Source organism: Aulostomus chinensis, chromosome 7 (assembly GCF_037954235.1).
Source record: "Aulostomus chinensis isolate RoL2024-O1b breed Wild chromosome 7, RoL_Achi_v1.0, whole genome shotgun sequence".
In the NCBI taxonomy this organism is placed as follows: Eukaryota; Metazoa; Chordata; class Actinopteri; order Syngnathiformes; family Aulostomidae; genus Aulostomus; species Aulostomus chinensis.
This window is the reverse complement of record NC_141326.1, coordinates 19,979,413-20,006,599: the sequence shown is the minus strand read 5'-3', so window position 1 is coordinate 20,006,599 and position 27,187 is coordinate 19,979,413. Positions and strand designations below refer to the sequence as shown.

The 27,187-nt window shown below is 44.3% G+C and overlaps 2 protein-coding genes across 2 annotated transcripts in view; one reads left to right on the top strand and one right to left on the bottom strand.

Annotated features, from left to right (window-relative positions):
* The first annotated feature begins 471 nt into the window (after positions 1-471).
* Positions 472-18,465, top strand: klf13 (Kruppel like factor 13). Its single transcript, XM_086209038.1, has 2 exons — positions 472-1,285; positions 13,130-18,465. Exons 1-2 carry the CDS (start codon positions 808-810, stop codon positions 13,447-13,449), a joined length of 798 nt encoding a protein of 265 aa, XP_086065164.1. The 5' UTR covers positions 472-807; the 3' UTR covers positions 13,450-18,465.
* A 4,077-nt stretch (positions 18,466-22,542) lies between these two features.
* The window catches only part of otud7a (OTU deubiquitinase 7A), a 39,741-nt gene continuing 35,096 nt past the window's right edge, over positions 22,543-27,187 (bottom strand). Inside the window, exon 13 of the mRNA XM_086209034.1 lies at positions 22,543-26,841. Coding sequence (XP_086065160.1) covers positions 25,279-26,841 — 1,563 coding nt within the window. The 3' untranslated portion in view covers positions 22,543-25,278. The remainder of the gene's footprint in view (positions 26,842-27,187) is intronic.

Sequence of the window (27,187 nt, the reverse complement as noted above, 5' to 3'; positions counted from 1 at the left end):
TTAAATTTGGCATTTGATACATCAAAATGACACTGAGAGATTTGGACTTCATATTGGGCAGTCTTGTAATATCTGTGCATCAGAGGAGGGATCATTTGATTTATTGATGCATGACTGGTGTATAAGATCATTTTATGGTGTTCAGAAAAAGAGAAATTGGTCAAACAATAAAATATCAAGAAAAATAAATGTTAAGAAGAGACCCAAAATGAAAGTCTGGAGCCTTTTATGCAGAGCTGCATTAATTCTGCACATACATATGTGCCCTGCAATGTCCAGTTTTCAATGTTCTTTCATATGTTCCTAAAAACGGAGGAGGGGGGCTGTGGAGGCAACCTGTGGTGAAACTTTCAAGCAACTCAAGTTGTGTGGTGCTTCTGAGGACACGCAGTAGCCAATGAGCGAGCAGCTGTCGTGACGCGTCCGCTGAGCGCTGCCGGTGCTGGACACGCCCCCAGCATGGATACGACCAGCAGCGGCAGCAGCAGCAGCAGGCGCTCGGAGACACACTCACTATGCTGGAGAGCGTCTGAGGCCGCGATGGGAGTTCACACATCCAAGTTTCTAGAGTTCCTGTCACCAGCGTCGTTGCACTGAACAAAGACTGTGTTTTTCTTCTCCGAGGGGGTTTGTGTGCGTTTTTGTCCGAGGCGTTTCTCTCACAGGATGTTGATGATATTGGAAAGCCGGGTAAGACCATAAAGTCTCTGATGAGAGCGACCTCCTCCTCCTCCTCCTCCTCCTCCTCCTCCTCCTCCTCACCACACAAAGGGAACCACGGAACAAGTACTTTTTTTTCATCATTTTATGTTTGAATGTCATAGAGGGGGCTCTTTCAAAGACAAAATGGATCACTTTGCAGCAGAGTGCCTTGTTTCCATGTCCAGCCGTGCAATTGTTCACGCTCCTAAAGGGAATAGGGAGATCAAACCAGAGATCCCGTCTTCCTCCAAGAACGGAGAGGAAATTAAAGAGCCTTTGGTGAAAGATAACTCCTCTCTTTACGTGGTGGCGCGGATTCTGGCGGATTTTAACCAACAGACTCCCAACAATGTTGCCGAGCAGGCAAAAATCAAGGATGAGAGCACGCCGAGCCTCCTGGAGGATGGAAACTCTGCCACACCTACCACCATCTCCGATCCTTCGCTCAAACAAAGAGGCAAGAGATCGAGAGGTCGAACTGAGCAAGAATCCCCTCAGAAAAAGCACAAATGTCACTATTCAGGTTGTGAAAAAGTTTATGGTAAATCATCCCACCTCAAAGCTCATCTAAGGACACATACAGGTCAGTTTCACCTGCTGCTGCCGCTACTGCTGCTGCTAGTGTGTGTGCGTGCGTGCGTGTGTGTGTGTGTGTATTGCCGTCATCATTACAGAATCATTGAAATAAATGTTTTCTCTCACAGTGAGGTTACACACGCACGCACACACACGGGGAAGGCTGCTGTGTTTTATTATAAAAGCTATAAATACCAGTGCGGATCCACTGCCCTCTAATGAACACACGAGAGTAGAGTAAATCTGAAGTTGCCGCACAGTTTGACCGTTGCATTGTTCCTTAAACTTGTATGAACTTTCCTTTTGATTTCGGTGGAGGGTGGGAGTCGAAAACAGTGCCACTCCCACTCATGTCCCGAGCTTTGTCAGGCTTTCCTCTTGCAACCCGCCCCTGCGCCGGACGCATGAATGTGGACGCGCAAACGCACAGATCCAGATTGCGCGTCTTAAGTTATTTATTTCTGAGCCACGGCCTCCTGAAAGAAACGTATAACGACGGAATAAGTTCAAATGCAAAAGTTTCCAGTCCAGTGGCAGCAGCGATACACTGCAGAAAGAAACGCGCTCCGGATCAGCGTCATATGACCTTCCTGAAGGACCATACCTCCATATCTGCGCTCTGCATTCCGCAGGATAAGCTAGTGAGAGAGGACAGAGATGTAGATCGACTCAATTTGGGGGGTTGATAAGAGCTGTGCAGTCGCCTGTCTACCCGAAGCTCTTTGTTGTGATGTGCCACACCCCCGCTAGACAGACTGCCAGCTGATCTGGCCAGCAACAGACTCAGCTAGCTGAGCCTCGACTCAGGAGCCTCTCCTCCTCTTCCTCCGCAGCTCCCCCCCCCCCCCCCCCACACACACACACACACAGACATTAGTCTGGCAGACCAGAAAGAAAACAGACCCTTCTGTATCACATGCAAACACTTTATAAGAACTTGACCCATATTTGAGTGTTGATATGTTGTGAAGGAATAAACCAACTCAACAGAAAAGTTGACTTCAAGGTTGAAAATCGCTGTTTTGAAAGGCTTCATGTCTTCTTTAGATGAGCATCGAATGGATTCCATATGATCTCAGCAGTCGCTTAGTCCACATAACTCTGGCCTTGCCTTGCCTTGGTATACAGTGAGTTTTTCTTGTGTAAGAGGCATAATCCTGCATAGATATTGATGTGTTTGACTCCCACTTGCTCTCATTCTTCAGCAGAATGCTTTCAGCCGCAGCCTGTTAGTCATAAAGAATCATGCTATGAGAATGATATATGTACATGCAAGGGTCCCTTATCGGTATCAGTCAATCTTTATCTGTCTCATCCATCTCCTTGTCTTTTTGCCTGTTAAGATGATCTTTTTCTCTGGATGTGTGATTGCTACGTCTCCCTTAGCTCCAGATATCGGGGGGTGCTTTCTCCTCATTGGATTGGACAGTCACAGAGTGGGAGTCATTTCAGTTCAGTTCCCCTCAGCCCTCCAGCAGCAAGCGTGCCTCCCCCTCAGCCCAGACGATGTGCTTTTATTGCGGTTTTATTGCTCCACATTAGCTCTGCCCTTGTCTCTGCGCCTATTAAGCGTTTCCTTTAGGCAGCCTCTCTGTTTGGATATGCTCCCACATCGAGCTCCACAATTGGTTTGCAGCCCATAATCTGTGATAATAACAAATCTTTGGGCTTTTTTGATTGGACCGTCCCAGAATGTGGGTCATCTGAGTTCAGGGCTGCCTCAGCCAACCTTGCAGTGCTTTTCACAGAGCCAGACTCTAGCAGTGTGCTTCCCATCAGCCCCTACTAGCAGAGTCAAGAGAGAATGGATTGCAGCCTAGTCAGTCCTAGCCAAACACAGCTATCTGATAGACGGGAGGGAGGCACTAAACAAAGAGGCAGGACCAGGCGTCTTTACATGACTCCTGAAATGCTCAAATCAGACCAGCTTTTGGGATTTCCGTGTGTGGGATATTTCTGGATGTAAGAGAAGCTAAAACCAGAGCTACACTGTATTTCTTATGCAATGTCTACATGTGGGGCATGAAAAAAAACAAAACACCATCCCATAACTCCCTCAAAATGAACTTTTTCAGATGGAGAATTACAATAATAAGACATGCAATAATTATTGACTTTTCATTTTATTATGATGATGTTACATGACATTGGCCATGACATATTTTTATCCCCACTGAGGAGGTCATGTTTTCAGCCCTGTTAATTTTTGTCCTGAAATGCCTTAAGAACTTGATGATAGGTTACTATGGAGACTGTACGTTTTCTCAAACGGTGTTTCCACTTCGATATTTGCCATAGAGGAAGAAAATGTTTTCGCTGGTTTCCACATGTTAAGATCTTTTCCGAACTTCACAAATTCAACGAGAGTCCTGGACGGACGACATCGAGGAGCTGAAGTCATGTTCATAGCGCCACCTTGTGGTTACAGGACATTACCCTGATACTAAAACTGTGCTGTCTTCACATGATGCACAGCAGCAGAAGTATGAGTACTGTAGTGCCAACTAATGAATGGAGGAAGTGGTATTGGCACCACAGTGCATGCATTAGTTTGCGCCTTTATGTGAAATCCAACAATTATCATTTTTGGCCTCCGTCTAGCTCTACAGAACAGCCACAAACTGCCACATGTGCGGGTGCGCAGGGCTGCCGCTGCTTTAACCAGTGCCTGAGCATGATAGTGCCACAGCCCGAAAGTTTGCCTTGGTGGGGTTATGCACCCTCTTAGTGTTGGCAAGCTGTTTTATTCCACCTCTACTAGTTAACTTGTTACAGGAAATGTCCTCTGAAAACCAAGTGTTCATCGCAATTTGCTGTGTATTTTGGTGTCTTTTGTTAACAACCAGAACATTGATAGGGCTCATTTCCCCTAAATAGCAAATCACCATGAAGTTGGATTCTGGTTTATTAGCCAGACTTGTGAGAACTATTCTAGCTGTCCCCCCACCACAGTGGATAAAAGTTCACATGCAACGCTCAAAGAACTCAATTTAATTACATGTGAAAAGCTCATCAGCAGCGTGTTTAAAGATAAGTGTCTTCGGGATGATGTGCAAACCTCACCGTCAGTGGTTTTCATTAACAAACACTCTGCTGCGAACGCAGTGAATCATCTCATCCAACAGGAAACTTGATCTCCTCAAAGATATTAAATGTTGCTGGTTAAGAGACCCGTCAGTGGCTTCATGTCTCCTCCAGCGCTGTGTTGCAGGAGCACTGGGATGCAGCAGACATGGGAGTACACACTGAATTTAAATCACTCATTATACTGTGTTTAGTTTGATGGTGAGGAGTTTAGAGGTCTAAGGTTACGAGACAGTTTTTGTCTGATCTGGTGGAGGCGTGGGGGGGGGGGTGCTTTTCTCCAACACATCCTGCTGTATGTAAACGAACATGTAACTCAGATAGAAGCCTCTGATAGGTTTATATTCAGACGGTCTCATCTTGGCCTTCATCTGAACTCCTCTCGGCACCAGTGGGTTTCTTGTCTGTTTGTCTTGATGACTGGTTCTAAAGATGAAGACCCACTTTCCCATGAGGCAGTGTGCGGTTGTTGAGGACATGATGTTCTCTGTGAAGCCTCATTACTTTACTCTGGTCCTGTCATGCAGACTGTCATATCTAAAGGAGAGATGACCCCTGACAAGCTCTTTACAAGTCATGTCTTCATTAGAAGGAAGGAGAAAAAAAAAAAAAAACAGCCCGGGCCTCTGTGCCCCCCGCTGCTGGGCCTCACAAAAGACCATCTTGTCAGTGTTTAAGGCCCATTTGAAAACTGTTCGAATCACCGGGGGGAACAGGGTCAATATTTCTCAAAGACAAAGAGCCTAATGACATATTTTACAGTTGGTCTGAGGTTTTGTCTGGACGTCCTTTGTGTTCTGCTGGGGGTACCTCAAATACTGTGAGATGGATGTAAATCCCCTTTTTGTCTGTCCTAAAAGAAAAAATAAGTGGCACCACCTGGCAATACAGTTCCTATGCCATTTAGACCCTGTTAGTCATGCATGCATTCTATTTTTGGTAAAAATAACCGTGGCTAATGGCTCTTTTTTTTAAATGGGAAATTATTATTATTTCCACATGGGAAAAAGAAGCAGGAGTCACTCGCTGATTATATATATATGGCAACTCTGCCAGTGGTTTTATATTTGGCTCGTGCTGTTACACAGAGTGCACAGTGTTCCTGTGTGGCTGGTGGCACTGATGAGGTAGCAGGGTGGAGATGGGGTTTTCCTGCCCTCGCTCGAGCCCGGCCTTGTCACTGGAATGAATAAAAAACTCTGGAGAGGTCAGTCAGTCTACCTGCCACACAGCAGGATTTCCACCACCAACCTCAGTTGAGTGAAATTTCTCCTGATGTGTTAAAACGTCATTCAGAAGATGCTCGGCTGTTTCCGATGATGTTGTACGCTAGCAGCGCTAAAGGTAAAACATCGTCATCGTAGCCACCAGAGGAATATTGCGCTCGGTGATGGATTTCTGAGACATTTTTCACATTCAGGGTCCACAGAGGTTGAATCCCGCTGACTTTGATTCATCTTTGACCTTCTGTCTTGCGCTGGACATTAATATGGTACATTTCTTCTGGAGGAATTTTAATTTTCGGTATCCGCTGGTTCTTGTTTAATCACACAAGCCAAATTCATGAAGTTCACATCAACTTCAGTTGTACTTTCTTTTTTTTTTAGTGAAAAGAGGCAAGCTGCAAAAATGTTAGCTTTGTCACAGCAAGAATACTTGCAGGCCTAAGTTTTACACCACTGAGTTAGCCGGTCAAACACAGCTCCTACCATAGCCGTCGGTTCTTGTTACCTCTGCCAGTCACCGAAGTCAGTGGGATTCTGACAAACATGTAATATGGTTTGTTAGCAGGATATCTAAATAAGAAAAACACCGACAGATGTCGATGAAACTTTGTGAAAAGATAGGTAGGTTACTAGGAAACAAAGGCCTAACTTTTGGAGATGATCTAGATCCAATCGTAGATGCCCTGAAGACTTTTCTAGGCCATTGGCAGGATGTAGCCATTAGCAGCATGTCTGGTCATGTTATTGCTGAATTTCAGTCAAATTACTTGAGTCTATTTGGAACGGTTGGTAGAAGAAGAGGGTTTTGGCCTCTGGGAATCATCTTGATCATATTCAGGGAATCTCTGGGAATTCTGTGAAGACCTATTTTCAATATAGGCCATGTATTTCAATTAGAGTGGTAAATGTTAAGCTTCTGAAGATGGTATGGATCGTGCATCGGTGATCAGGCAGACCCAATTTTAGTGATTGGGAAGAAAATGTATGAATGGACTTCCTGTTAAGGGATGAGAAGCCACCAGCACTGTGTGTTAAACGGAAACAAGGCATTATTTAAATCTACTTGATCCCTTCCATGTAAACAAAACCAAAGTGGAACCATCCTCATGGTTTAATCCTCTAGTGCAGAATAGCTGCACAGACGTCTCTGAGTTTGGCACTGGTGCACGTGGCATCCATACCTTGTTCTGTAATGTGTACATGCTGAGCTGGCCAGCTGACGGCGTGATAGATCCTGATCTTTGTGGGAATATAAACCTGATTAAACTGTGATTAAGCAGCCAAGCACGCATGATGGGTGCTCCTAATGCCGAGAGGCCCCGTTCGGGCAGTTCCCTGGCTGTGCTGCTTTCAGTGGCCCACAGGGTCACGTATTCTTGAGTTAGCCCTGGAGTACTTCTATAAAAGCTGCTCTGTCCATTCTCCCACTAGCCCCTCCCACCCCCTTGTACAGCCTGGTAAGGAAAATAGGTTCAGAAGCGTGTTGTGTTGCGAGGCCAAGCCCCAGCGACCGACTGTGGCATGGTGTTCATTACCAACGGCAAGAGAAGAGGGATCTGTACACTCACCTCCAATGTTCAAAAACCGCCAAATCACATCTTGCATGCGAAGGAGGGATCTGCAGTACAAAGCCGTAGAATATACAGTGCAGTAGGGTGGGGGTGGGGTTAGATAACCGGTATATTCCCTGTCAATGCCCTCCATTGATGTAGGTCATTTATTCAGCCGCATCTGCAGCTAATCTGATTACGGTTTGAAGGGATGAAACCTCTGCAGAGGAGGGCACCCCTGTCAGTCACAGGGTCTCATCTGAGCTGGGCTCCGAATGTGTCCACTCTGTTGTGTTGTGCACAGCTTGAGGAATAAAGGAAGGGCTGTGGAGCTAATGTCGGAGGGAGTGTTCTCTCTCTTGCTGAGCTCTTTATGTTCTCTATGGTATGCAAGGTGTGTCGCTTCCCTCTGTGTGATAAATCAGACTATGGCAGACCATGACACACTGGGGTGTGGACCTCGGCACAAGATGAGGAGTGTTTTGTGGAATCGTGGGGAATATATTTCTCCTCCCTGACTTAGTGTGTCAGGTATATCTCCTATTATCAAAGTAGGCCTTGAAGCATTTAGCTTAGGTTATTGTGTGGCGCTCATATGAGCTCTGATGTCGGACGCCATCATGTAATGAGCTGGCTTTGTCCTGCTGGACTGACAGGAACGCTTAATGGGGCATCCCACCTGCCTATGCGGACAAACTGTAAACACATAGTAATGGCTGCAGCTGTTAGCATGTCCTTAGTTAACCAAGATTTAAAAGATAAGGAGACTGCGGGTTGTTTTAGCATGCACTCAAGGCTGAAAGAGAGTAGCCACTCTCGCTAATTGAAGCAAATATGATGAGCTGGTCAATGCAGGCAAGCCATCCCTGCTTTTCCTTGAAGAGTTAAGGGGGATGAAGTAATGCATGGCTAAGTGTATGCAGGAATTAGACAGTCACACTCGACCCTGGAGCATGTCTCCGAGTGAATGTCAATAGCCTTGTGCAGTGCAGACCAAGGGGGGAGAGTTACGGTTGGTACGCACAGTCTGTCTGATTGAAATGCATTACAGGAGTGCCTCTCCTGCTGGGAGCGAGGCTGCTGCTATTGTTCACAACCTGACAGCTATAGGCCCACAAGGGGTGGTAGGCTATTCAATGGCAAACAAGGTCCCTCTCAATAAAGACAAAAGATGCTAATAGATCAAATTCTAAATCGAGTTTTCTCCAGACAAGCTTGTGGCACGTCGCATTACGAGCACCTGACCCACCCAAGGACCCTTTGTTGCTCCCGCAGAGATTACTGATGCCTGTTTAAATGAGGCTTCTGGAAAAAAACCTGTTTTGACTGAGTGACTTTTCTCAGTAATTTGAGTCTTCTTTTCATACACAAACAGACACGTAAACAGTTGTTCGGATCGCTGATGTGTGTCAAATTAAGCGTTTGTTGTGGTTTTTTTTCCCCTTATTTTCCATTCGACAGACCGCATAACTTTTCTGCCTTTGTTGTTATTTTTGCACCAGCAAAGCCAAAGCATACAGTGTTGAGTGAACAATGAAAGAGGAGCTGCTAAAAAGCCTTAATGTATATTTATTGTCATGCACACATGTTTGTTTTTCATCATGGCATGTGATGATGCTGTGGGAGGCTAAAGTTGGGTCAAGCCCGTCTGCTTGAGTGGGTCTCATTTTGGAATTATCCAGAATCCCACAGGTGGTTGTCTGCTGGCGGAGCAGCTGACTCCTGCTTGGTTACAGGTCGTCTCTGCTATAAACTTGCATCCAAATTACAGGACTGTACAGAACTCTTCCACTGGAGTTAGTGGCGTCCCTCTCATTTCTCATTGCCAAGCTGGCTGCGCTGCTTAAGCACTGAAGTGACAGTACTCCAACTGCAATAAGCTGTCATCCACAGCTCTTCTTCTTTTGGCTTCTATGCAGGTTCAGTCTGCACCTTTTTTTTTCTGAGATCTGTAGAAAATATTTTCTGTTCTAAGATAACTTCAAGGTGATCCGCAGGAACTGTTCCACGTTTCACCCCGCAGAGCTATTTGCTCTCTGACGGCAGACTCACATGGTCGTTTCAGCTGCACACCGTGTGATTCTGAGCCGTGCACACACCAGGAATGTTATCTACTCCTCTTTGAAAATGCTGGTAGCTGTTGTTGGAGCAGGTAACTGAGTTGAGTATGCGTGCCACTGCTCACGTCAGAGACGGCGATTTGATCTGGCTTGTGCAGACAGCATCCCTTTACAGCAGGGACACAAATTTAGATTCCTTCACCCTTAACCATTTCTGCAGAACATGCTCGATATGAATGGACGAGAGGAGGATGGAGGGAGGAGAGGCGCAGGGATGAGCTGTTTATTTACTGACCCACTGGCCTCAGAGAGAACAGTTATATAACAGAAGTACCTGTGACATAATCGTATCGCCTTGGAGCACCAGTGTCCCCCACACTAGTGCTTAGTAGAGGTAGTTTGCGGGCATGATGTAACTGGGTCACTATGTTCGTTAGGAAAACGCTTCCCTCATTGCCCCCCTTCCTCCTCCTCCTCCTCCTCCTCCTCCTCCTCGCCTATGCAACTGACACATTCTGAGAAAGACAAACCACACCCTGGATGTGGCCCACTGCCACAGATGGGATAACCAATTGGTGGGGTCTGGCGTCATCTCTACCACGGTGCCCCGCTGGGTTGGACCTCGATGGGAAGAAGAGCAGGGTGAGGAGAGAGGCTGGCTGTGTTCTCAGCTCAGAGGAGATGCTGAGTAATTGCTGCGGTCTATTGAAATATCTTAACAACCACTGAGGGTTCATCATGTCTACTCAGGATCAAAGTATTGGCTCACCAAACCTCCCTCATGTTAATCCCAGTCCTGCCATTATGTAACAAGCACAACAATTAATTGGGGCATTTTTTTTTTTATCTTCAAGAGTCTTTCAAGTCTGCATGATTTTTTTTTTTCCAAATTGATATTGTGACCTAAAAGCCAGAAGCTGTGAGGTGAAATGTGCAGCATCTCTATGAATTCTGCATCATCTCGGAGCTGCTGGAGCTCTAAATAATTTGCTGCGTGTCAGTGAGTTGCTGTTGGATACCTGATGCTTCCACTATGACTACGTTGCTGTATCAGGGCAGTTGGACTGGATATCTCAGCCCAGCTCTCTGGTGTCTGGTTAAATATTAATGCAGTTGGATCCGTTACACTGGTTATTGAGTCTTAAGCAGCCTGCAGAGCTTAGCCCTAGTTTTTAGCCAATAACTCATTTTGCAGTGCCAGGTGGCTGCACCGGCTGTTTCTCTTGCTAATAAGGTATGAAATCAGACTATCATGAGTCCTTTCAATGAGATTAGTGCCATAAAAGCAGCACTAGCTCCAAGGAGGGTGTAAACCAGGATGTGTAAATAGGCTCCAACAACCGCAGCCTTCTTATTTTTATACCTTTAAACTTCATGCAGGAGTAATAGCAGTGTTTCTCTCTCTCTCTCTCTCTCTCTCTACTCTCTCTCGCAGGAAAGTAGTAAAATTCTGCAAAAAAAAAAAAAAGATGGAAATGCACACATGTCAGTTGGTTGACATGCACTGAACCCTGTCTGAGCCTGCAGGAACTCTAGTGGGAAGGGCTGATTGAGTTTGCCTGGAGTTGAGGTGAGGCGTCAGAGGCAGGAACACAGACCGGGCTGTCTAGACTTGCTCTGTCTGTCTGCATGTTTTGTAACCATGCAGTATAGGGGGAGGGGGGGTGGGGGGCAGACGACTAGTGCATTGAGTTCTTATTTTTTGAGACTCACTGGCATCAGGTAGCATAATGTGTTTTGATGCTGAGTAGCGCTGCTTCCACTGCAGCCCTACAGGAAACCACAGAACAAAAGAAACCATTTGGCAGGCCCGTTCTTATGAACTCATTTGTCATGCCACTTCTAAACATTCACACATCTCAGGCTATTCCCTGATGAATCCCCGTGCATGGGTTTACACATGACCAGGGCTTATTCTCTAGAAATAACCATAGCTGTAAGGAAAATGTCCTGCCCTTTGCCTTGACTGCAAGGTCATGATGCTGGTAAAATTAGAATGCTGCATGTAGCTATTGTCAGGCAGAAACTCACTGAAATGTAACTAAAAAAGAATACAGCGTTAGACGACGTGTTGGCCGGTGGATATCTGACGCTGCAGTTAGTTTCCATACAAAGTGTTTCCATATCAGAATGGAAGGAAACCACAAGATATATAGTACCATCTGGCTTTGAGTAGATTTGTGTCAAAGCCCACTTTTATTGCCTGATGGAGGGGGGAAGGGTAATTTCCCATGTGCAGAGTCACAGATAGTTGCATGTTGGAAAATGGGCCGGGCAACCATTGTGAGTGTGATTAGCATCTGGTGCTTAGATAATGAAATGTGCGGGCTCCTCCAGTAAAATGCCAGTTTTCAGTCGAAATCAGCTCCTTATTTTGTGTCACGTTCCCTGGTATTGTTGGAGTATTAATATTCCCCTGACTAACCAAGTCTTTTGTCAAGTATTCCTTGATGACTCAGAGGGGACCACAGTCAGTTTTATTCCTCAGGCCCTAGCTGTTAGCTGTGCATGGTAGCGTTCATAAGAAAACTGTAATGAGTCACTGGTTTCCCTCAGACCTGATTGGAAGTGACGGGGCAAGTGTGACGTCACCCGATGGTTTGTGGGCTTCCTTTTTAAAGCCTCGTACTTTGGCTGTCACCATCTTCTGGCTTCTGGCAACCAAATGTAACCATATTTGATGAGAGGGTGGAGCAGCTAGTGAAAACTGAGGCGGTACCCACACCTGTCACTCACAGAGGCCAAACCCTGAATGATGCATAGAGAGTGTCATTTGGCTAGCGTGGAAGTGAGCGTTGCCATGGCTTCCCTCCACTTAAAGCCATGCATTTACTCGAAATCTGTTGATTTTGATAGACCACTCAGTAATGGTGTCTAACTTTCAGACTTTAAAGTTACTTTGCATAAAAGAAATTAATTTAACTACTTAATAACTTTTTTGCAGCAGCAGCAGACTGTAAACATGTTCATTTCTTCTTTAAATTTGTTGCATTTGTGGATGGACTCACTTTTGGAGTCAGGCTCAAGTGGCCACTCGAGGAACTGCACTTCTGTGCCAGCTGCTGTTGGTCTCACCATTGAGAGCTACTTCATTTATGGGGGGCGCAGGTTTTATAATCAGAAATATAAATACATTTGTTTCACTTTAGTCTCACTGACAGAGAGGGCTTGTGTGATTGTTAACAGTGCACTTAAGGGCTTATTCAGCATTTTTCAACCTACTTCCTACACACTCCTGCCTTCCGCTCTCCCTGAAAAGTTAAAAACTGTTTCGTAATCGAAGCTGTGTTTCATTTGCATTTGCATTTTATGTTTCTGATGACATAATTTGCTTGTTTTTGTGCACTAGATGCCACTGTATGTTACTGCAAAAGCTAAAGCAGACATGTTTACTCTGTATTTTTGAGTCTCACAAGTTTCACAACTTTGTTGTGAGTTGATTTTTTTTATATCTGCTGGAAATAGGAAGAAAATAAAAGCTCCAGAAGAAAATAAATCTTCAAAGCAAAGAAAGGGAAATGTATTTATACTGCACATTTTCCTGAAAGGGACAATCTAAAGTGATTTACAGAAAAAAGAAATAAAGCAAACAAGAAAGTACCAACTGAATGGAAAAAATAAAAACAGCGGATGATAGGAGCACAAAGAGCAATAAAACTAAACAATAAAATGCACAGAAACTCACAAGCAAACAATAAAGACAAAGCATTAACAGCAAGTGCCAAACTTTAAGTCTTGTTTGGATTCAGAAGTGTTCTGCACAGCTGTCAGATTTTCTGATTTTTTCCATCAAGTCATGTATCATGTTTTGTTCTGTAGCACCAATAAGAAAAACATGAATCCGGAAGGAAATCCGTCAAGTCGGTCATAAACTCTCTCTCTGGTACGGTCATGAATTCATGTTGTTGTTTTATTTTTCTGCCCTCTACAGGAGAGCGACCTTTCCCGTGCACCTGGCCTGACTGCAGTAAGAAGTTCGCCCGCTCTGATGAGCTAGCCCGCCACTACCGCACCCACACGGGGGAAAAGAAGTTCGGCTGCCCCCTTTGCGACAAGCGCTTCATGCGTAGCGATCACCTGATGAAGCACGCCCGGCGCCACTCAGATTTCCAGCCTGGCATGCTGAAGAGGCCACACGGTGCCAGCGGCGGCGGTGCTACAACACGTCCCAGCTCCCTCAGCGACTACAGCCGCTCCGATGCCTCCAGCCCCACCCTCAGCCCCACCCTCAGCCCAGCCAACTCGCCTTAAACTGAAACCCAGTCGCACTTTCTGCCTCCACCTGCGAGGACTGTGTTTTTTGTCATAAGACTTGTGTTGCACAGTTGTCAGCAACTGCCCCCCCCAAACCCCCCGCTATTCCTGCGCTTGCTGTGGTGTACCATACTGTACATAACTGCTTATTGTAGTGCAATTACTTGTGTGATCCTAAAAGAAGGTAATGCCTTTCCCAGATGGCAATATTTACATTCTGTACCATACGTCTGTATTTTTAGCTTCTGATCACGGCGAGTCCAGTGTATGTTCGCAGTCCGCTAAACAAGGTTTAGAAGAGAAAAAAAACAAAACAGACACCCTGACAAGTCTTATCAAAATTGTTTTGTTTTTTTTGTTGTTTTCTTTGTGTTTTTTTTTAACAGTCGAGGATACGGGGTACACATACATACACATAACACACACACACACACACACACACACACACACACACACACCTCAGGATTGAAGACCGTTTTTATTTCTGTAACACCACAGTACTGAACAGTACTCACATTGACTGCACAATATACTCATCACTTTACTCTGAAATTCAACAGTGGTTGAATTTTTCGCCCTGCTCAGGGATGGCCTTGCTAGCTTGAAAAGAATGAACACGGTGAAGAGAAACGTACAGTAACACATATATCAGCCTTACACTCAACACAATTTGCACTCTTTTTTTTTTTTTTTTGTCGTCGTTATTGTTTTTCACTTTCAAGAAAATGAGCTCCTCGACCGGGCGGTCAGTCCCATGTGAAACTCTGATTCTCTTCTCCACGGGTGGGTGGGTGGGTTATGTTTGTATCTAGTCCCGCCCTCCCCAATAAAATCAAATCCATCTGTCCCTGCATTAAAATGTATTTCATCACAGTGAAGTTCAGCACATAATGAGTAAATCTGCACTGCGTGAGCATTGGGATTATTTTATTATTTAGTTGGGATTTTTTTTAATAAATAATCTCATTCAAGGAACCTTTAAAAAGAGAGTTTCGAAGCAGCTGTTCATGCTTGAAGAAAGCAGTTTATCATCCGCCAGTAATCCACATGAAATGGACACAAAGGGACTATTTGAAACAATGTTTATCCCTCTCAAGCACATAGGAAAAAGTACCAAAGACAAGAATGAATGAAAGCTTTCTATTCAGTCTTGTAAGACGCCTCTCACTGAGGCCCGAGGCTGGCGGTTGGCAGTATCACAGGTAGCGCAGCGCCGCCTGCACGCTTCCTCCCCCCCCCGATGTAAACAGCTGCATGCCACAAGAAGCAGCCCGCAGGTAGTGTGCCACCCCTCACCTATCTGGCTCTACCTGTCCTGTCATAATTGCAGAATGTTGCCTGACACGGGGGGCGGGGGGGGGGGGGGGGCAGGGGGTTGGGTCACATGTAGTGCAAGTTTCGGGCGGGACGACAGCAGAGCGAACAAAGCAGCTATCTGCAACTGACAGAAAGAGGAGGCAGGTCCTGATAAAAAAGAGGAGAGGTTTATCATGAGCTGAGCAACACAGAGGAGGAGACACCCTCACTCCTCCTCTTCCTCTCCCCTCCTCCCCTCCAACTGAAGAAACAGTGAGCAGTAATTATCAATCTGCAGGATAAAGGGAACAACAGTACTACCTAGACAACGCTAGCAGTGTGGGTGGGATTCACCAAACTTCCCCGTAAGCACAGGGAGAAATCCTCTATTACTGCTGGACAGTCAACATAGCCAAGGAAAACATTGCTCCAAATTCATACCAATAAACCCGAGCTCTCAAACAGCTGCTTTCAAACTTCTCTCTCACCAAGGGGAGGGGGGAGTATGGTGGTGGTGGTGGTGGGGGGAAGGTGGATTTTAAACTTCTAAAAACATTTGAACCAAAATGAACATATCAGCAAAGTGCAAGCGCTCCACAGCCTCACGTTGTCGTGTCTGTCAAGCTCAGATGTCCCGTGAGAAAGCTGACTTGTGTTTTCTAGACAGACATGCCTCACTAAGTCAGGCAAAAGGCACAGTAAACCTTCCATGGAAACGGGCACCGCTATCCAAACTGCTGCAGCTCCGCCGGTCTGTGTTATGCCTACATTTTTCTGTTAATGCTTCAGCACTACGTTCTACTTCGACCCATCCAGATCTGCGTGTGCCGGCTCCGACATGGCAATGAGCCGGCGTTCCTCTCAGCTCCACACTAGGTGCATGTTAAACAACTCTGGAGCAGGTGGACGTTCATGAATGGCGGGCCTTGTCCCTCATTCTCCATAGCTGCCATCCCCCCCTTTTTTTTTCAAGAGAGATGAAGAATCAGCTCTGTCACACACCCTTCAGAAGAAATCTCTCGCTTAGATCAGATGCAGTAATTTCCTCACGTTAATAAATAATCCTCCGTTAAGATGCTAAAACAGGCTGCAAGATGACTCTTCCAATGCCGCTGATCAGCTGTTGAGCAGCGCTTTTGTGCGCTCTTGCTATGGTTTTATTTTTTAGCCAATTTTTGAACTGAAAAAGAAAAAGAAAAGGATTCCTAGTAATTTCCCTTCAAGCTGGTTTCATGACTCACTTGTTAATCCATAATCTGCACATTTACCTCAGGGGTCAATATCCGCAAAGCAGATATGAGACAGTTTGTTATAACATCGGTTGTTGCACAGATATTTCTGCCCCCCCCCCAGTGTTCCTGGATGCTTCGTGCTCACTGCTGGTCAGTGTTCCGCCACACTGGAAACACAGGAACGCCTCCTAGTACAGCGCCGTCCTGCTACTTGCCTTCGTAAGCAACAGGGTGGCGCAGGGTTTCAGTGACACGCCCCCAACCCTCACAGTAGGCAATCTGATAACACGACTGTCACCTGTAAATATTCCGCTCGTGCTCTCTCTCTCTCTCTCTCTCTCTCTCTCTCTCTCTCTCTCCATCCATCCATCCAGACTGCACCCGGGACGTCCAGCGTCTCCACAGGCGTCGTCTCACTGGTTTTTAACTCTCACTGTACCAAATCTACTTGAATCATTCAACACAAAAGGCCATTGAACACACTTTTGTACATGTCCATTTTTTTTTTTTTTTTTTTTTTTTACTGTACTTGCTTTTATGTTGTCAAAAATAATGATTAACGTCGCTGTTGTTTGTTTCGGGTTTTTTTAGGGGGGGTTCTCCTGGATTTTCCATTGTCTTCAGGTCATTTTAAGCAAGTGTTGAATTTAGCATTTAAGTTTTTGTTTGGCTTTTTAATAGCGCCGTGTTTTGTTGTTGTTGTTGCAGTAGTTCTAAAAAAAAACCAACAACCCCTGATAAACATTTTGCTGATGTCAGGATACACGCTACTCCAGTTAGCTTGCTATCCAGAATTCCTCCATGTTTGAAAATGATCAACAACAAGAAAAAAACAAACAAAAAACTTCCTGACCTCTACGTATTGAGTGATGTTTGTTTTTTTTTTAAATTTAGATTGTTTTAAAAGTTTTCCATAAAATAGAGACGACACAACTGTCCGAAATGTAGTCATAATTTATATTGTTGCTTTGTTTTTGTTTTTTTGTCTTTCTGTCTGGTCTCATATGAAATGTTTGTATATTTCTCAAAAATCATACCTCTTAATATATTTTGTTGTACCTTCATATCTTTTCCAAAAAAAAAAAACCCCACACAAACAAACAAAAAAAAAACATCCATCATGTTTGTCGGCTTGATGAGTAGCATAAATATGGTGATATTTGTCCCTACTTGAATGAAGTTAATAGTTCAAAATGGCGCTTTAGTTCCTGTAAAGAAATCACTGGGCTACATTTTTATAATAACCCCCCCCCCCCCCCCCCCCCATCATGTGTTTCAGGTCCTCTTGTAGATTTTGACTTTGTATGACCTAAAAATAATTGTTTTCCTGGCTGAACTCCACCTCTAGAAGTTGGAACATTTTCTACGCGTGGAGCAGATGTCGTGGGAAGCCTTTTTTTTTTCTCTGCTAATTGTAAAAGAAAACAAACAAACAAACAAAAAAAGCATTCAAGTGAATTGATGGTCATATGTAAAGAACTAACATGAATCCTATTTAAAGTACATATGAATGACATGAATATATCTGACTGATCTCAAAATACAGCGATGATCCATGTGCCAAAATTCACAAAGATGATGATCCAGAGGGTAATAGCTACTATCAGACATTTAACAGACTTGTACAGTTTTATAAAGTGTGACGTTTTTATGTTGTGTACAGGATGTAATGAAGCAACGCTGCATATTTGATATGCGCGTGTTCTAGACGAAATATTTTCTTTTCCGCTTTATGTAAACAGTTTGATTGTGTAGCTTTTCTAATTTGTTATTTAATTTCTTTTCCCTTTTTTTTTTTTTTTTTTTTTTTTTTTTGCTGTACATTACACAAGCAATGTATAATGGCTTATTACAGGTATTTTTAAACGATCTTACTGAACGAACGCCCGACCATTCCAAAGGATTGACAATTGCATTTGCTATAAATGTGCTGCTTACATCGACCCAATGCTCTTTTGTAGGTGATGAGTAGAAATCTGTCTTTGACTGTGAGGTTTTACACGTTGTGAAGTTGTGCACAAGGTACGTTTCTCATTGTAAACATTTCCCAGGTGTAATCTCTCCTTTCTTTTCTGCAGGCTTTGTGTAGGCTAAGCTATGTTTAAAAGATATGCACACACAGAGCATGTCTTCCCTCTGACAATGGCCTTTTTTTTCGCCCTTTTTATTTTTTTTTTGTTCAAAAAGGCAGGGATAGCTACTCATGTTAAAGAGGCAGCCATAATAGGATTCATGATAGGACCGAGTGATTCTTTAGCAGTGAGAAGGAGCTTTGAGTTCTCGCAGCTCATCCCAGGCTCCGGTTACACGTCGTTACCAAAGGCTTTGAAGGGAAAAGATGAATGTTGCAGTAATTCTGAACTCAGCTCAACTTGGGCTCAGTTTTACATGCTGTAAGTGTTGTTCAGTGGATGTCATTGCTTGATACGGACCTTTTTTTCTACATCTCAAGAAAGCAAATTTTGCAAAAAAAAAAAGAGAAAAATACGTTTTTTCTTCTTTTCTTTCTCTTTAACACTTGAATGAACAAAACCCATTGAATCACGAGCAAGCGAGTTCTGAATGAGTGAAAGATGAGAGCATGAATGAGTAGGGACGTGCAGCTTCGCGGGCCGGCATCTGTCAGTACCCTTCACTGATGCTGCCGTCTTGCTCGGCTGCCTGAACTGACACTGTGTGGCGTTTGCTCTTTACCGCAGAACTGCACGCAGACAGACTTTTGTTCAAGCGTTGGATATTGCTGCCCTTAAAGGTTTCGCAGCAAATTGTCAGTTTATTAAAAAGAGAGAGCCTCCCACCATCCTTTTGGTTCCTGTCCCTCTTTCGTCCTCAGTGTTCCTCCTCGGTGTAACGTTGCTCTCTTGATACCTCCGTGTGTTTCTCCTCTGCCCATCACCATCAGTTGCCTGTTGTAGTGACTCCATGGTGCCGCATTCCCTCTCCCGGCACCATTACAATGTAATCTGTAAATAACTCGACTCAGCTACGGCCAGTACATTCTACAATGACCTCACTCTTTAACTTTCAGGTGTCATTCAGTTTTTTCCTCTCAGCAAACCAAAATCACTACATTCAAGTATTACAGTTGTACAGTAAACTTACACACATCTAATGTGCTGGTCTTAGCTGCTCTGCTGTACCTTTTTATGGCATTATTTTTTACATGTTAGACAAATATATTGTGACCATGTCCTATGCAAATATGAAAAATAACAGATTGTTGAATAATGTATGTTGTCATAACTTGTATGCATGAAATAGTGAAGTTTACATTTGGAAATAAATTCATAAAATATGCAGCTATAACTTGTTTGATGCTCATTTCTTTTCATTTTAACGCGTTTCTAGTCATTGCCAAGTGAATTTTATCCAAAACAAAACAAAAGTTATTCATTTTTTTCGAATTTGCATTGGTTTTGAGCGACTAAACAAGAATGCGCAATGCGGGGGGGGGGGGTGTAGGAAGACAGCAGATAAGGCAAAACACGGTTGTGTCAGAGAATAAAAGAAGAAGAGGACATTTGGTGTCGCACAGCCACCTACCAGCTAAAGTCTTGAGGAATAACTTTTAGTTTGGCTGCAGGAGACTTTTGGGAATATTTTCAAAGATGTTGGACAGCTGGTCAGTCAAGAGCAGTCAATTTTTTTTTTTATTTTTTTTTTTGCATTTTCACTTTTCAAATTTAAGAAAAGAAGAAGCCCAAAAAAAACCTTGTAATGGCCAACTAATGCATGCAAAAACAGAACTTTTGTTCACGAGTTTTTCAAATCTCAGTATTTTCATCGGCCGTTTGTTATGTGATCCATCGATGGAAACACTGTTGATGTAAATGTGCGGCAGGGGCAGCAATCCAAGAGCAACAGCAGGATCCGTTAAACGAAAGTGAGGGGCTGCAGCCCCTCATTTACCCTGCGGATGTGTGGATTGACTTCCTCATTTACAAGTAAACCGTTACTCATTGATGATTATCCTTAATGTTTCCAGTGCTTTAAAGTGAGAAAATGTGTGTTTTATTCATTTGGTGGCTAAAGAATGAGTACTTTTACTCTTTCAGAAATGACAGTCTTTGTTTAATGTCAGAGTTTCCTGTTAAAGGGAGTTCCTCATTGATGAATTCTTTTAATTATTAAAGCAGGTTTCAGGGATTACAACCAAGAGGCTTAACAGGGTGGAGTGATATTCCTCCTTTTCTCACCAGTGTGGCATGTGACTCAGTATTATTGTTGCTGGGGGAAGTACACCTTGTTCCCTATCACCCATGCAAATATTTACGGTAACTACAGGGGTATCAACAATGGGTGGAGCATCAAACTGCTGGGGACTTCTTCCTTCCTTGTTGGTATTTCAGGCCCAATATATTGTTTAAGGTTTCCTTTATAGACAAAATAATATGATTCCCTACAACCTGTGGCCTCAACCTGTACACCCCCCCCCCCCCCCCCCCCATTCTCCTCCTGAGTGTCCCAACTAGCAGAGATCACACACTTGGCTTTTCCTGCTAACAATGAATCATACGATATGTGGAGAGACAGGAAGGAAGAGAAACAGCGAAGACATTAAAATTCTTGACGAGAAGCCTGCTGTTCACCCTCCTCAATCTGTACACCTCCTGTCTCCAAGCAGGTTGGAGCTACTAGTGCACACCACGCTGCACAAAACCAACAAGCTGCCATCCCTGGCACTGCCACATAATTTGGTGTGCCATCCCAGCCGGCGTGTTCTCAGAGCTTGTGTGGAAAGGAAACGTCATTTAATTTTTTATGGGTTTATAACTCATGATTTTGGCTTGAATGTTGGAATGTTGGTAGGGAGCTGTTGTCAAGGAAAACTTCAGACATATACACACACACACACACACCCAATATTTAAAGATTGTTGCTTGGTATGCACCGTTTCTACTCGTGCAACTGCTGTGGGATTCCACTATAAAGTCCCTCTGCAGGAAGCTCGCTGAGCTACTTCACACATGAGTTGTGTGGGTGAGGCAAATAGTCTCTCTGGGTTTGCTTGTCTTTCAATCACGTGTTTATTCTCAAGATGACATATTTTTCTCCTCTGCGGTGAGTTATATTGCTGCAGATGAAGGGTAAAGTACAGTTATATGAGCAGTGAGAGCACATCTCCTCCGGTATCACCCTGCAGACAGGATGTGGGGGCGGAGGAGGTGGTGTTTTTTTGGTTTGACTGATTTATCTCTTCAGTCACACCTTTTTTCAGTGGATTATCAACTCCGGAGCACCCAGGCTCCAGGTGTAACTGCAACTCATGTTTTTGCAATGTGGCTTCAACCTGAACTTTTGAGTTATTTTCAATGCATTGTCAAAGGGAAAGCATGAGAGAGAGAAAAAGAAAGAGAGGGAGAGAGAGAGAAATGGTTGGTCGGGGGGCTCAGTGGGCTGGAAAGAGTCTATGCTTCACTGAGGTGACTTTGGGAGTGTATCCACAGAACAAGAGAGATGTGGTCAGCAGCAGCAGCAGCAGCAGCAGTGATCCCTTTCATACAGAGACCCATGTGTGTCCCTCCTCCACCACACCAAACCCCCAGAAGGCAGGCTGAAGGGCATTGTGATGCCACCCACTCTCAAGTGCCGGGCTGGCGCTGCATCCTGCCGAGCGGGTGGGATGAGCTCAGATATTGGAGGCTGGCACTTGCAGAGAACAAGGCTTAGCTATGGAAGGTGTGTGTGTGTGTGTGTGTACGTGCATGTATGTGCGTGTGTAGGGTGGGGGATTGGCATTTCCACAGTGGCAACATCAAAAACAGTGACAGAAATGAATATGCAACAGTCATATCACCATATTGAGGAGGAAATGTCTTGTTTGTGGATTTTTGTGTAGCATTCAAACAATGTTTTGCCCAAATGGTGTATTTTTACTTTTCAAGTAATCATAAATAAGTGTTCTGAGCTACCAAAGATGTCTATTATCATCTGAATCATTTCTTTGTGACTGTGGACGGAAGAAAGAGCCAGTGATGTATATTTGACTTGATGCTAATGGCAAGTAACTGACTGCCAACAGCAGCAAAACTGCCTAAAAATGTCATCCTGAGTGCATCATCCTGTATAATCCACATCTTCTTTATCCAGGAATTAGTCCAGTAATCCACAACCACTTTGATATGAGCTAAAAACAAACAACGAACAAGCACGGTGTATATGTAGCTTGCTCTTGACCATGGTAGCGATGACCCTTCAAGTATTAAAGTTTATTTACATTTCAGCTTTGGTCAATTTTGCTGTTGTTAGCTGTCATAATTAGCTTCAAGCTAAATACACATCACTGGCTCTTTCTGTATTCAAGAGTCAACAGCAGTGAAAATACCAGAGTTCAAGACTTCCATTTAGGAGTACTTCAAGGGCTTATAATCGAGTGAAGGGCACAGATGCATCTTTTTAGTAGAACTGTAATGAGGAGCATCAAAGCATTGCACGATAGAAATACAGGAAAAACCCCTCATGTGCGCTACTGTGTGACTAACATTAAACATCACGTGGAGTAATTTGTCCTCAAACCTGAAGCATGGGGCAGCAGTTGGAGAAGTTGAACCCACATCACCGTCTCTAGCAGGCCGGTCACGAGACTATCCACTCAGTGGTATGCAGTTCATCCCACTCGTAACAGGCTGCTGCCCACAAAGCAACCTTCTCTTCATTCTCACTCCACCAACTCACCCTGCTGCTCCTCTGGCGAAAAAGTAAAGGCTAATTTTACCTCCACATTCAAACTTTTTAGATTACGATGAGTGGCGTTATCTAAACAAAGAGATGTATGTAATCTTGTCTAAAGATTAATTTTTTTATTTCATAGGAGGAGTAAATATTCTGGTATTCTTCCAGTTACATTGAGAAGGATTCATATTTTTTGTATTTGATCCGTGTTTGTGATTTAAAAACAGGGTATTTCAGGCTCTCCTGGGTTTCAATTTTTTGCCCTACATCATGGCAGTTAAACACCAAATTTTCTTGAGCAGCCTTCTCAGGATGTTGGGGAAACTCTTTGAGTCCAGATCAGATCTGGTGATGTCAGCTCATTATTGTCTAGTTTTAGACTGTGAGAGAAAATGGGAAAGAAGATGAGGGCAGAACAGTATGTTGTACTGCAAGAGGATTAAAAACGAACAACAACAACAACAACAAAAAACTGACCAATCCTTAAAAATTTGGGAAATATTCTATTGACCATCCTCCCCTGAGCCAGACAAGAAGAGAGCTACTCTTCTCTCATCTGTGCATGAAGGAGGAAGCAGAGACCCACAGAAACCAGCTTACTGCTAGTTAGCTTAGCATAATGAATGGTAGTGGATGGCAAGTGTTAGCTGTATAAGTTAACCTTATCTATTTGAACCAGGACACAGAGACAAGAAGCTAGTGTATTTAAAGCATTGAGAAGTTTTTTTTAGTTTTTTTTAGGTAAGCTAACATGCCAAGCCAAGCTAACTAGCGCTTAGCTGTTCTCTGTGGGTTGCAACTGTCTTCTGAACACACAAGAGGAGAAGCGCATTGATCTTGTCTTGGTCTGGAGTGGATGACAAATAAGTATATTTCCCAAAAAGTTGGTGTGTTCTTTAAAAACACCTTGATGAATACACCTCCTCAAAGAACAACAAAACTAAACAAAAAAAACACACAGACACATAATGTTTGTAACAATAAACTATTTTTTTCATATTTACATCTGTACCTAATGTGCAAATTAATAATTTAAAGTAGTGTAAAAGTCCTAAAGGAATACAAAATCATATCTTACAGTTCTAACATGGTGAGAGTCCATGAACTGGTCACATAGAAACAAAGAGGAGCAACACTGCAGTGTGTACAGGAGAGAGACAGAAGCGAACCGCAGTGGACATCCTTGGCCAGGACACACTTAGTTAAGGACAGCATGGTACATTATCCAGAACAGCATCACCAGAACAAACGGCAACACAAACACTGCGTCGTTACAGTCGTCATGTTGAATGAGCAGAAAGCACTTGGAGGCCCGGGGTTTTACAAACCCTCTGATTGGTTAAAGCACTGATGATCACAAAAGGCTTGAGGTGCTCGTAGCAGCAGGTGCTTCTTGAAACGGCCTCTAAATATGGAAGGACAGACAATCTCACACTGGACCGGTGACACATTTATACTGCAGGTCACCACATAGTGCTAATAGCATGATTGCACATTGTGTGTGTGCGCGCGCGTGTGTGTGTGTATGTGTGTGTGTGTGTGTGTGTGTGTGTGTGTGTAGAGGGGGGGAAAGAGACACGTAATCACACTTTGGACAAATAGGCCTGCTCTTACTACCCACAATTCTTCTCATCTAAGACATTTACCAATTAGAGTAGTTAACAGGCAACTCAGAGGAACACACCATAAACACTGCATATTTGCAATTCGTCATATGCACATTGTTCCGTGTTTGGCACAAAAGCGTTTCTTGTAATTTGATTTTTTCTCTCTCTCTCTCTGTTTTTTTTTGTTTTTTTTAAAAAAAGAAGCCAGTTTTTGGCCGGTGCTCATTAAGGAGATAGACCAAAAAAAAACAAAAAAAAGTGTTAAATGGTATCTTACACAAATCCAATTCTGACACAGCAAACCTTTCTGTTGAGAACACAGACACACTTAACAAATGATAGTTTTACATGTCATCCCTAATCCAACATTACAATCTATAATGCATGTACATGTTAATTCCTGTAGTTCAAATTTGCTTCCAAAGCACACCGTGACAATCCTTTACAATTTACAAGACACAGTTAACCTACAGTAACTATATTATTGGTGCATAGACAAAATTGGGAGAGAGTGTAGCAAAAATCACCAATTTATTGCTTTAGAGGCTAATATTGATCTCCCGTTCCATTTCTTTTGATTGCAAAACAACTACAAATTTTCCACAGAGATTTTGAGGAACCAAGCAGAGGTATTGCATTCAAACTGATTAAAAGAGCTAAAATGTTCCTTCAAGATGAGTTTGAGATCTTTTGTACTTGCAAAAATAAAGAGCTTTCCCTTACATATCGCAGAGAGGTGACTTTTACTCTAAAACAAGTAAAAGACTAAATTAATGTTACGGAAAAAGAAGGAAATAAAAGAACACACTATCTGGCCAAAGTTGCTCACTGTTTCAAGTTCTGCTTTCCTCATCAATAATAATACTAACAAGGGAAGGGTGACAGGAATACAAGAGCATTCTTCAACAAAATAAGAAAATGTTTTGCCATCATGTTCTGAATGCAGAGTGCAGATGGTGTTATTCCCTCAGTCTCCTGTGGCCTCGCTTGTGACTGGCTGGCTGAAGTGGCGCTGATGGCTATGCAGGCCTCTGCACTTTGCTCTCCCTCTCCCTGCGTTTCAGCTCCTCCCTGTAGCAGTAGGAGCAGTAGTTGTCCGTCTCTGGCCGACCATAGAAGGAGCAGTTCTCCCTCTTGCAGCGGCGCTGCTGAAAGCAGTACAAAGGGCTTCCAGAGCTCCGCCCTTTGGTTTTGTCTTGGTTGAGCCAGGTGTGAGACGAGTTGTCCTCATCTGCAAACTCCAGGCAGTCTTGAATGTCTCCCGCATCGAATCCATTGGTGTAAGTGTGGGACTTGTGTTCGCCAGGCATGTTGTAGGCCAGAGTTTCTATGGTGTTAACAGTGCGCACCCCTGACAAGCGAGCAGGGCTGTAGCTCTGGGAGGAGAGTGTGCGGTTCTGCTGGGGGTAGGTGGCGCATGTCTTTAGGGTACCCACCACAGGCTTATAGGGGTCATCCTGGAAGATGGAGGATTGCATGTTGACATCTTGTAAGTGAATCACGCTGTGCCTCTGGATGGGCGGTGTATGGCTGTAGTGGGCAGACACAGGAACAGGCCCAGGTCTCTTAGCACCAAAACTGGGGGAGGAGTAAGGCGCAGGGGCTGGGTGGGAGACGTGGTGGGAGCTTGTTGGTGGGGTGAGAGGAGGGACAGGGAAAGAGACGAGAGGGGCTGCAGGGGTGGGACTGTTCCTGCCTTGCAACTTGAGACCCGGTGGGGGCTGTGAGCTGTGGTTGTAGGTGTGGGTGTGGTGGGGCAGGACGGGAGAGCAGCTCTCTGGTGGCGAGCTGTCCGATCTCTCCCTCTGGAAGACACTCTCGTGCTCAGGCTTCTTCGCGGGCACCTCATTAGTGGCAGGGGGCTTCTTCTCAGCCTCCTTCCTCTTCTGCTCCTGCTCCTGGCTGAAGCGCTCCTGGGCGTTGGTCAGGTAGTAGCTGATCATCTCCTCGTGGAACTGGTGTCGATGGCTGGTGAGGAGGAGGCCTGCAAAGATGAACTTCCGCTCCCCCTGCATGGCAGCCCGCAGGATGTTGAGGCTGAGCTTCACATCCGTGCTGTATTTCCAGTTTTCAAGGCTCTTGTCCCCTGAGACTCTCCCTGCACTGTCCTGTCTCTCAGTGGGGGAGGAGCTGGAGGGTCTGTCTCTATCTGTGGGGGAGGGGCTAGTGGCCTTCTCAGAGGAGGTGGAGCTGGCGGACTGACCCGACTCATCCTTGCTCCCCTTGGTTGTTTTAGAGTCTTTCTTCTTTGCTTTCTCCCCTCCATTCTCCCCACTTCGCCCTGAGCCAGAGTTGGATTTATTCATTTTACTGTGCACGAGACCACCCAGACCTCCCATGTTCTTCTTTAACTTGATTCCCAGTGTTTTGCTGAAGCTACCTAGTTTGTTGGCTACAGAATCAGCCCGGCTTTTGTCTTTGTCTTTGCGCTGCTTGTCTTTGTCCTTTTCCTTGCTAGGCTTGCCAGTGTTGACATTGGAGTTGCTGCCAACAGACTCACGGTCAGAGTCCATGGACTCAGCAAGAGACTGGACATCTTCACCTGCAGATGCTGTCGGAGACTCTGGCTGAGCCAGGGGAGCCTGAACACACACACACACACACACACACACACACACACACACACACACACACACACACATGAAGAAAAGACTTACGGATATTTTTATGAACTTCCTGCTGGAGGGATAAAAACCTACATCTAATGAAGTAAATCAGTGACAAATACACACAGATTCATGAAATCTTCACAAAGCATGTAGACTGCTTTTGAAAAAAAATCATCATCCATACACACATGAATGTCTGAGATTAGAGCACTCTGACAGCAAATAAATCTAAATTAACTGTGTGGTTTCAACCACATGTGGGGTGGAGTCTCTCCAGGATGAAATTAACCACGACGAACAACACACATGTGTGCAAGCC